General features: G+C 38.4%; 1 protein-coding gene across 2 annotated transcripts in view; it reads right to left on the reverse strand.

The window, feature by feature from the left end:
- The window catches only part of kank1a (KN motif and ankyrin repeat domains 1a), an 81,991-nt gene extending 70,479 nt beyond the window's left edge, over positions 1 to 11,512 (reverse strand). The window contains exon 1 of one of the 2 annotated variants that reach the window (XM_088629043.1): positions 11,269 to 11,512. In XM_088629043.1, coding sequence (XP_088485169.1) covers positions 11,269 to 11,356 — 88 coding nt within the window. In that variant the 5' untranslated portion in view covers positions 11,357 to 11,512. The remainder of the gene's footprint in view (positions 1 to 11,268) is intronic. The other variant, XM_088629044.1, reaches the window with a different exon arrangement.
- Between the last annotated feature and the right edge of the window lie 436 nt (positions 11,513 to 11,948).

Consider the following 11,948-nt stretch of genomic DNA (forward strand, 5'->3'; position numbering starts at 1 on the left):
ATTTAATTACCATAAAATGTCATAGGGTAAAGTGGAAGAAATCTCAGCAGCTTAATGCAGTCCAACTCTGGTTTTAAAACTATGCTTAACTATTTAGTGTTGCACTTGATGAGTGCATAGATATACACGCCATACTGTGATTCTTGCACTGTGACTCAGACGGAATTCGAGAAGAACTGTGCTGCCTAAAACCCATGGCACAATTACAGGGGAAAATGTCAATCATTTTGAGGAAAAAGGAAGGTATGAGCCTGAAATTGGAGAACACAGCAAGGGAAAGCAAAGGTAAGGATCCCACTAAATGGATAAATGGACATGCACGTTAATTTATTAATTTTAGGTATTTTTATATTGAATTTATTAATCAAAATGTAAGAAGGACTATTATTGACATTAAAAAAAAGTATCAGTGTCAATAAAATCTGTAAAAAAACAGTGCAAAAAAATAAGCCAGCTCTTGGCATGCCCCTTCTGAAAGGTTGTTAAACCCTGGTCTAGGGTGTTCACTACCAGAAATATCTAACCTGCTAAGACATCACAGCCAAATGCAGTCCATCAATGATAACTCTATGATCGAAGAGTCCCCAAGTTACATCACTTCTCCAAAACTGACATCATCATCAAAATTCTAGAACGTGCTGTCACACTTCAGTTACATAACCACCTCATGACAAACAACCTTTTCGAACCCCTCCAATCTGGCTTCCGTCAACTTCACAGCACAGAAACCGCCCTAGTCAAAGTCACCAACGATCTCCTAATAGCTTCTGATTCTGGTTCTCTTTCCATACTCATCCTTCTTGATCTCAGTGCTGCCTTTGACACTGTTGACCATAACATCTTGCTTTCTCGTCTCGAGACTGTGTTTGGAGTCTCTGACACTGCCCTCAAATGGTTTAAGTCTTACCTCACTGATCGCTGTCACTTTGTCTCTCTCAATGGGTACAGGTCTGAAATTGGTCTTGTCAAGTCTGGTGTCCCTCAGGGCTCAATACTGGGCCCCTTGCTCTTCAGCATTTACATGTTCCCACTTGGTCAGCTTTTAAGATCACATGGCCTCAGCTTTCATTTTTACGCTGACGATACTCAAATATACATCCATACCAAACCCGACACTGATGTGGCTGTCTCTATTCTATCTAATTGCATCTCTGACATAAAAATTTGGATGACTCAAAACTTCCTTCATCTTAACTGTGACAAGACTGAAGTCATGCTTATTGGTACCCCCCATCAACTTCGCAAAGCCAGTCCTGTAACCCTGTCTGTAGATGGCTCTGTACTTGAGCTCCAATCAAAATTGAAAAACCTTGGGGTTATATTCGATTCTGGCTTAACATTCGACCCACATGTACAGCATACTGTCAAAACATCTTTTTTTCCACCTTAGAAATATCGCAAGACTACGCCCTATGCTATCATTAACTGTGGCTGAAAAGCTGATCAACATATTTGTATTCTCTCGAATTGACTACTGCAATGCTCTGCTCCCTGGGGTATCTAAATCTACTCTGAACAAGCTGCAGTATGTCCAAAATTCAGCAGCCAGAATCCTGACCAGATCTAGTGCAAGTGTTCACATTACTCCTATCCTGGAGTCCTTGCACTGGCTTCCGGTCAAATTCCGCGTAGACTTTAAAATCCTCATGCTCACCTACAAGGCTTTACATGGCTTGGCACCTCAATACCTGTCTGAACTTTTATCGCCCTACTCCCCACCTCGCAACCTCCGCTCTTCAAATTCTGCCCTCCTTACTGTCCCCCAAGCCCGTCTACATTGTATGGGCGACAGGGCCTTCTCCTGCTATGCCCCCAAGCTCTGGAACTCCTTGCCCAAGGATATTAGAGAGTCACCTTCTCTAAACTCCTTCAAATCCAAACTCAAAACCCTCCTTTTCAGAAAAGCCTTTACTTAACTGGTTCCATTCTTCACCCCTCTGCTCTTCTTAATACCATCTTCCACGGTCTCCTCTATTGTTATTGTTGTATTGCTGTAATTATAATTGTGTCCTGTCTTGTGAAATTTTTCTTATTTATTGTTGTAGTCTTCTTATTTATTGTTATTGTCATCCTGTAAAGCGCTTTGAGAAGCCACCTTTAAAGGCGCTATATAAAATAAAGTTTATTATTATTATATTATCATGTTCAATCTTCATGATCGATTTAGCAATGCCAGTTACACTGAGTCAGAGATGCAAGGTCATGACAACCCACTCATTAGCAGCTTAGCAGTGAGGAGGCAGCTAAACAGTCAAACATTTTCAAGCCAGATGATTTTGCGGGTGTGTACTACATGCCAATGTTAATCAATGCAGAACGAGGTTATATGATCAACACATCAGGCGAAGCCAAGCCCTCTTTAGGGATGAATCATGGGTATGTCTCAACCAACCTGACAGATGTCTATGCATGTGGCACAAGTACAGAGTGAAATGCTAATTGTTTTATCCATTGTACCCAACAATGGAAACATCCAAGCATGAAGGTGTGGGCAGGAGTGTCTAGTTGAATCTGAACAGCAAATGTAGTGACTGATGGCATTCAAACTCTTTAGAGATCTCTATCTGCCCTTCTTGATCATCCTGAAAAATTTCCTCATCTTGCCAGTGTGAGTAATTATGCCTTAAAGGCCAAACTCACTGTAGCCCCATTGAATATTTGTGGGATGTCAAGGCGGTATGAAAGGAATGGCACAGAATCCCACAAGACAGCATCTGCGAACTGGTACAAATCATGTAACAGACATACGGCATGCATTACAGTGGCCACATGCTTGTAGCCCGTGACTCTGTCAACTGATCTCCCGTTGATGACGGCTGTTATTCAGTATAAATACACGTCTGCTCGATAGAATATCACTGTACCTGTTGCAAAAAAAGATTTTCCTGATATCGTTTTTGTGAATTTGATGCACTTTTATGCAAGATATTTTCCCCACTCTGTATATTTCTAAAAGATGAATGGAATTAAGACATTTAAGTCTATTTTAAGCATCTCATTTGGTGATATAGTCAAACAGTGAATCTAGGGAAAAAAAACTAATACTGATTCATACTTTGGTGTACTTAATCTAACAACATTTTCGACATAGATTCTAAGCCAGCAGACCAACAAAACTCCTCCGTATTTATTTCTCAAACCATAGCGAGATAGCCTAATTTTTGTTTTTGGCAGAGGGATTACAGAGTCAAACCAATGGCATTGGCAGATTACATAAGCAAACAGTTCTAACAGAGCAGCAAAGTGGAAGTAATTTTTATTAAACAAACACAGGCAAAGGGAACCGTTTTATAGCTGGAACCAGGAGTGACATGGCCCCTCCCGCTGAAGGATGAGCTTTGATCACAACCTGTGTACTTCACTTCACAGTAAGACACAAAGTGAGACACAGCTTCCATATGTCTTTTATAGTACTAAAACGTGTAACTAGGAATGCTTCTTTAAACCTGGTATCTGATAAACTCTTATAAATCTTCCAGAATTTACAACTGACAACATTTGTTGACTGCTAAATGTCTAGGATGCAAGTCTTTGCATTATGTAGAGACTTTAAGATTTTAATAAACTCAGAAGAGCAGATGATTTATGTTTGCATAAAAATTAAAAAAACAACTGGCCTACAAATACTGTATATACATTCCAATAATTGAAAATGATCCTTTAAGAATGTATGCATAACACCAAGAATGCAACATAATTCAGTGCAAATAAGGCATTTTCTTTTAAATATTAAGTTAAAAGTAATTCAGACATTTCAGAAATTAATATAAGAATGGTTACAAACTAGAGGAAGCCATTTGGTTGATCCAAATAGTAGGATGGTAGTAGGAAACTTATCCAAGGATCTGAACTATGTTTTTTAAAGAACTGAGGGTATCTGACTCAACATGACTAGGTAGCATGTTCCATACTCCCACAACTCTTTCAGTAAAGAAAGGCTATTGGATTCCAATTCCACAAAGTTCCCTCTGGTTCATGTTTCAGTATAGTGTGAAGATGTGATTAACCAACCCTAAATCTCTATATGCCCCCCTAAAAAGTAAAAGTGCTGGAACAACTACATGTACTTTAATTTGAATGGCTCAATATTTTCATATTAATAAAGTATCACAGGGTTGCACTGGATTTGCATTTACTGAGGAATAAAGCCAGCGTCCTGTTTAATCCTGGGAAACTCTACAACTTCACAGGATTCTTTGTGCACTATCTTCTGAAAACCACAACACTCTAAGCTGCAAATAATTGGCAGCCTGTGGATAGCTATCTGAAATCCAAAGATTATAAATCCTCTGTTATGGGAATTTAGTTCATTGCTATCATTTTTATTTGCTTCTGTCTGAAAGAAAAAAAATGTAGGTGGCTCAAAAATTACTTCTTACTGACAGATTTCAGCATGTGTCTTGTGCATTATGTCTGAGATGGACTCTTTTCCCATCTCATTTCAATACTCCCCACAGCAGTTTAATTTACACAGATGAGAACGCTCAACTCCAAACAATTCTTTTCAGCATCAAATAATAATGCTATTGTTAGCATTCTGTACACTATTTCAGACTATAACCAAGTAATCTAGGCAGTGGAGAAACAATAGTAAGACCAAGCTTACATCAATATAGCAATAGTGCACCCCAGGAGATAAGCAGTGGCCTAATTTTTACTAAATAATAAGTTTGCAAACCATCAACGTAAACACCTGAATCACTAGGAGTCCTTACCATTTCCAAATTATTGCTTTTTGTTTTCATAAAACATGCTTAAAAACAACAATCCACTGGCCTGTAAAATTGCTACATTTGCAAACTCCAGATTTCCAGAACTGGAGTTCTTTTATTTTAATCTGCACCGAAATGTAGGAGGATGTATTTTTTAATAAGTACTGGTAGAACTGTTTCTGAATGACCTGAGGTACTCAAGAATCTTAAAAAAAAAGTGTAACAAGACTCCCTTTAGTATCATATGACTACAAAATGTTAAAGTTTAATAAGGAGTTGTAATTAAGTTAATGAGTTTTTAATTTTTAAACCATTATTTAGCAATACTACCCATTATTAGAACATCAGAAAGACGTTCGTAAAAAAAAGAAGTGCTCATATATCATCTGGCAATCACAACAACATGCACACATCAACAATTCAGAGACACCTAGGCATCATGCCTTCAGGACATAAGAAAAGCTGGAGGCCCAAGAGAAACTAAACTACTACAGGGAAAACTTAATAATTGCACAATGAAGTCACCCCGCACATAATTGTACCCAGTACCCATGTTCTATAAGGCAACAGTGTCAAGTCCCACAAAACTGTGCCATCCGCTATTAGAATACATGCCAGTTGCTAAACACTCAGACTCAAGCCTTTCATTCTTGTTCTGCATAAAAGAACCATATCCTTAATAGACTTTCCACATTAGATGTTAAGACTGCTCAGAATTGTTACTGCACTGCTATCATTATTTGTCTGATCAAAATGGGTGCTATTAGCCTACCCTTCAGGATATACTGTATATAGGGTATACACCAATAACACTATAAACTATACACCTCACCAGAACATTTTCCTTTACTTACAAACTAATCAAGGTTTCTGTTGCACAATCTTAAGTGAAGTGCATGACACAATTCTTGCAAGCTACTTGTCCAAATCCCACAGTGAAAAAGTTATAATCCAAGTGTTGTATTTTGTAAGAAAAATGTGGGCAGAAACCAGAGCTTCTGTTCCATGTGGTAATTAAACAGGATTTAACCCCTTTGTAAAGTGGTTTGGAATTTAACAGTCAGAGCCAAATTCCTCACGAAAAAAAAAACAGTGGTCATGACTGAGAAATTTGTCACACTAAATCCCAAATGCCACACAATAACATGCTCCTACAGAAAACGGCAATCTTAAATGCTTTATGATTAAGAAATAATCTTTGCCTCTGTAAGGTTCTAGGTAATAATGCATACCATAATCTCTGCAATATTAGGTTTAGCATGTCACAGATATTTTTCTAGCTCTCAACAATAAATAATCCATAGCAAATGAATAAAAGTTGTATCTCTGAATTTATAACCAATGAAACACTGTCAAATAGAGAGATTGTAAATTATTTAATAATTATTTAAATTGTAAAACATTTAATTCAAAAAGTAGGTCATACACTCATGCACTAAAATAGTTTTGGCTTTGGAGTGGACACTGTAGTATGTAATCCAAGAGATCATCACAATGATCTTGCATAATTTGCAACAGTGGATCAATATTGTTAATATGGCTCAATGTGCCAACTGTTAACACTTCCCAATTGTACTGACCTTATATGGTAGTGGACCACAGTTGACGTTCTCAGGCTGTTCCTAGGGAAATGAGTTCTCTAATGTTTAACAACATTACCATGTAATAATTAACTTAGTTCCTTTAAGATCTGATGCTTACAGTACCCTCCAGAATTACTGGCACCTTTTGTAAAGATGAGCAAAAAAGGTTATGAAAAAATGGCTGTTGTTGTTTTCAGCTTGATTTTATTATGCCAGCAGCCATATCACCCTGCAACTCACAACTGGCAACCCACTGAAGCTAAGCAGGTGTGAGCCTGGTCAGTACCTGGATGGGAGACCTCCTGGGAAAAACTAAGGTTTCTGCTGGAAGAGGTGTTAGTGGGGCCAGCGGGGGGCGCTCACCCTGCGGTCCATGTGGGTCCTAATGCCCCAGTATAGTGACGGGGACACTATACTGTAAACAGGCGCTGTCCTTCGGATGAGACGTAAAACCGAGGTCCTGACTCTCAGTGGTCATTAAAAATCCCAGGGCGCTTCTCGAAAAGAGTAGGGGTGTAACCCCGGTGTCCTGGCCAAATTTCCAATTGGCCCTTACTAATCATGGCCTCCTAATAATCCCCCTCTATGAATTGGCTACATTACTCTGCTCTCCTCCCCACTGATAGCTGATGTGTGGTGAGCGTTCTGGCGCACTATGGCTGCCGTCGCATCATCCAGGTGGATGCTGCACATTGGTGGTGGTGGAGGGGAGTCCCCATTACCTGTAAAGCGCTTTGAGTGGAGTGTCCAGAAAAGCGCTATATAAGTGTAAGCAATTATTATTATTATTATTATTATTTTACACTGAAAATATGAGAGAAATCTAACCTTTCAGTGAGGTAAAATTTTTAAAAGAAAAAAAAATCCTTATTAATTTTTTTTTCTTAAAAACACGCGTCACAATTACTGGCACCCATAGAAATTCCTATGAACAAAATCTAATTGACATATATTCCCATTCATATTTGACCTTTTTTAAGCACACCTAAGTCTTAAGGAACTCTTTAGTGGTCATCCATGACTTCCTGTTTCACTGGGGTTTAAATATGATGTGACACGCAGGACAAACACCCTTAGTCATCCATCAACATGGGGAAGATCAGAGAATACACAAATGAAATGAGACAAAAGGTTGTTGACCTTCCTAAATCACGCAATGGCTATAAAAATAGCTTCACACCTAAAAATACCCATTTCCACTATTAGGGCAATAATTAAGAAGGAGCTGTGATGAACCTGCCTGGAAGAGGACGCAAGTGTATTTTGCCCCCACACACAGTGAGGAGGATGGTTCAAGAGACAAAACTTTCTCCAATGATCACAGTTGGACAACACAGGAGTTGGTTGAATCCTGGGGTCACCAAGTCTCCACAACTACAATTAGACGCCACCTCCATGCCAACAAACTATTTGGAAGGCTTGCCAGAAGAAAGCCTCTGCTGTCGTTAAACCACAAACGTAAGCACCTGGAGTTCGCTAAACATCACTGGAACTTTGATTGGAACCGGGTTCTATGGTCAGATGAGACAAAAATACAGCTTTTTGGCAACAAACACCAGAGGTGGGTTTGGCGTAAAAAGAGTCAAGGCCATGCAGAAAAGAACCTTATCCCCACTGTGAAGTATGGTGGTGGATCTGCGATATTATCTTCCAAAGGCCCTGGGAATCTTGTTAGGATACATGGCATCATGGACTCCATCAAATACCAGGAGATTTTAGATCATAATTTGTCTGCCTCTGCCAGGAGGCTAAGACTGGGTAGTGGTTGGATCTTCCAGCAGGACAATGATCCAAAGCATACCTCCAAATCCACAAAGATATGGTTCACTGACCACAGAATCAAGCTTTTGCAGTGGCCATCCCAGTCCCCTGACCTAAACCCCATTGACCTCTGGGGTGAGCTGAAGAGGAGAGTCCACAAGCAAGGACTCTGGAGGACCTGTAGAGATTTTGTATGGAGGAATGGTCTCAGATTCCTTAATGTGTTGTCCCACCTCATCCAGCATTATAAGAGAAGACTCAGTGCTGTTATCTTGGCAAAGGGAGGGTGCACAAAGTACTACATGCAGGGGTGCCAATAATTGTGACACCTGTGTTTTTGAGAAAAATATTTTTCTCATAAGGTTTTTTATTCTTTGAATAATTTGACCTCACTTAAAGGCTAGATTTCTCTAATATTTTCAGAGTAAGATCAAGCTGATAAACCATAAAGCCATTTTTTCCATAGCCTTTTTTGCTCATCTTTACCAAGGGCGCCAATCATTCTGGAGGGCACTGTATGCTGTCACATTAACACAAGTTAAATGTTTTTTTAGCATTTCGATCATTTTGAAAATTCACATTTACTTTGACCCTGCAGTCATCACAGCTTTTCATAAACCCTCATGTTGGTCTGATATTACAATTCTAAGTATGTTTCCTTTGACATAGTGTGGCTCTCAGCGGGTAAGCTAAAATTGTCCCCGAGGTAGAATTAAAGAGAATGTACCAAGAACACCTAATGTATTTGTGGTACATCGTGTACTGTTCACTTAGCTTTTTTTAGGGTATAACAAGTTACAAATAATAAGTGTATGGAACAAGGGTATTGGCTGTTGTCTGGATAGAACAAAATTAAAACATATAAACACCAAATTACACTTAATAAAATAAAGGTGTTTATATATTGCTCCTCATTATTTTGGGGATTTGGCTTCCGCATGTTCATATGCATGCATTCTTAGTCATAACTGTTTTTATTGCATCCTAATATTAGCAACTTTCAGTGGCTGAAAGGTACAAAATGTATAATAAAAATTAACACAAACCCACTTACCCCACTACAGACTGGCTGCAACAAAAGTAAGCTTAAAAACAACCTCACCCCTACATAAGGCCCTGTCATTACATAATGACATAAATCAGAAGATTTATACTCAATATAAGAAGGTAGTTTTACCAGCGTATTCAAAACTGTGTATTTGGCTTTCTAGGAATTGTAGTTGTAAGTTCCATTAAATAGGGAAATAATATACAGTTCTCAGCAGTTTCGTTAATGTGCAGAGAGAAAGAGAAACATTCTCCATCCATGTGAACAGGCAGAAGTGTACTTGGCACAGTTCCATGTGTACTCAAGACCCTTCTAACGGGAAATAGAAAACCGGAGGACATTTCCTCTGGAAGGTGCCGAGTACACTTGGCATGTACTGTAGAGTAAATCATACTTTTGACGCATGCCTGATGTGAAAACATCTTAGTGCTTCCATCTCTTCTTCTGTTGCCCTGGATATTGATGTATAACATTTGTTGCAATATCAGGTAAATTCCACTCACCTCCCCCCCCAGTGGTTGCAATTAATTTCCTGTCTACAAAAGAAAGTCAAAAGCTTTGTGCCAGTTTAAATTGTTAACTAGTGCTCCGCTACATTTTTAAAGCCAGCTTTTAATAGTTTGCATGACAAAAAACAAAACACGATTAATTCTTCAAAACAAATCATTTGGATGTCCAAAGACAAAACTGAACCATAGTATGGGCAAAGATGCATGTTTATGTTAGCAGTTGCTTTCAATTCCACTTTATATGATAAAAATACTAAAACAGAAGTATCAGTAACTTCAAGCAGGTCTTTTGATCAACTTACTTATTCCAGTCACACATTTAACATGTCAAACACGAGGAAAAAAATAGAACAAATTATGTTGTAGAACAAATAGACAAATATCTTGAGCATGTATAAGAGTATGATGTGAATGATTCCTAGAGCTCCTATCTGAAACTTTGTTTTGGAATATGCACAGTATTATGGTCAAAACCCACAATCAACATAAAAATATGAAGATTCCAGAGTGTTCAAAGTGATTTTTAAAAGAAAAACAATTTTAGCTTCTAGAAGAACAATAAAGAAACATGTTTATTATTTATCTTTCCGTACAACCAAAACATAACCGAGACTTTAAAATTGACTTTTAGTCAGCCTTTGAAAAATAACTACCTTTTTGAACGACGGCGTACAGCATCTTCGATCAGACAAGCGAAACACTGATTCTGAAATTTCAGTCTGAAGTCTCACATAAAACATAAAATAAATCTTCTATAGAAGATCGTAACAGTGGCGTTGACATTTCACAATACCTAACAATAAAAGCATGCGCTTTCAGTTCCTCTAATGGAAACATCTAATGGATAGATTTCATAGAGAAAAAGAACAAAAATAACTTTAAAAAGACCTCCCTAGGCTATAGGAGATAAGCAAAAAGAATGTACCCACAAAATGACAATTCAATTGCTCGCAATGACTTCCTTCAAAAGCACTTTCCATTTCACCGCCGCCTCTCTTTTGAAATACAGTAAATAGGCTTTTTAACTGCTGGATGTAAAGAAAGGGTGGCTCTTTGAAAACCGCAACACTAAAGACCCCACTCTCGGATTACCGAATAAAAACCTTTCTTTTTCTTGAGAAGTAAACCCTGTATTTGGTTACACACTAAAATATAACGTTTCAAAAGAATTGACCCCTCCTCATCAGTGAACACTACAACAAAGTTTGCTTAAATTTGTTTTACAAAGATAAAAGATGACTGTAGTTTTGCAATAGGTTTATGTTTTTAAAAAACAAGAACGCAAACGGAAAAAGAACAGGTGTTGTGGGTCAAAGTAATAAACGCAAAAAAAATTTACAACATGCGCACCATTACACATTTTGCTACGAATGTAAGAAATTTCGTAAATCAAATGTACTTCTACATAAAGAAATTCTTAAAAATATTGATTTTTCAGCAGTTTCGAAATGTATACGTGTATTTGTCGAGTCTGCTAAACGACTGCAGTGGGAATACTGTATTTTCATATGTAATCGCTCCGAGCTTGCTGTCCTTACACATAAATATGAACGCAGTAACTTACTGAAGTGAATCACGTAGGCTTTCTCAAGCAATATCCAGCACAATTTATTTTATAGGGCTTTGCTATAAACTTTACTGCGAAAGCTACTCACCTCGGTTGCAAAGCAAATCCACGCTGGAAAGCGGGTTTTTTTCCGTTAACCTGTTATTTTTATAAGCAAAACGTCGAGCACAAACCATGAGGAAGGTTTCTCATTGCTTGCAGATGCATGGCTTTAAAGATCACTACTGCCCGTGAAACTTAGGTTAGATCTTTAACTCACTTGCCGACTGTGTGTAACTCAACTCTTTGTAGTTTTCAATAACCACCAGTGGCTCCCTACTTTTCACACATGCGCAACAGAACCCCCCCTCCTGTGTGATCCTCAGCACTTCAACGCCGTGGGAAGGGGTGGGTACGCTATGAAGTGACGTGCACCCGGGAATCACAGGTATCCAAGAGCTCTCCTAGTGGTGCTTGGCATTGCCAGACATTGTATCAGGGTAAGCAGCTGAAGTCATTTTTTTCCTCTAAAACAATCAACATGGGCTTATCGGGGAGAATGCCGTTTTTTTTACCAAATACTGTGTTGCATTATCTGTGGCACAACACAATTTTGATAACGCTTGTGAAGAGAGAGCTGAAAAGGTTGTATACTGGAGAAGGATAACAGATTAAGGATTATGAAAACCAGGAACTGCAAGAGCTAAATCGAATACCATTAAGTTATTCCACGTCAGTTCTCTGAACTATTGTTTTTACTATAAATTATTTGTGTATGAGTCCGCGTGA

Source organism: Lepisosteus platostomus, chromosome 4 (genome assembly GCF_059453375.1).
Source record: "Lepisosteus platostomus isolate fLepPlt1 chromosome 4, fLepPlt1.hap1, whole genome shotgun sequence".
Taxonomy (NCBI): Eukaryota; Metazoa; Chordata; class Actinopteri; order Semionotiformes; family Lepisosteidae; genus Lepisosteus; species Lepisosteus platostomus.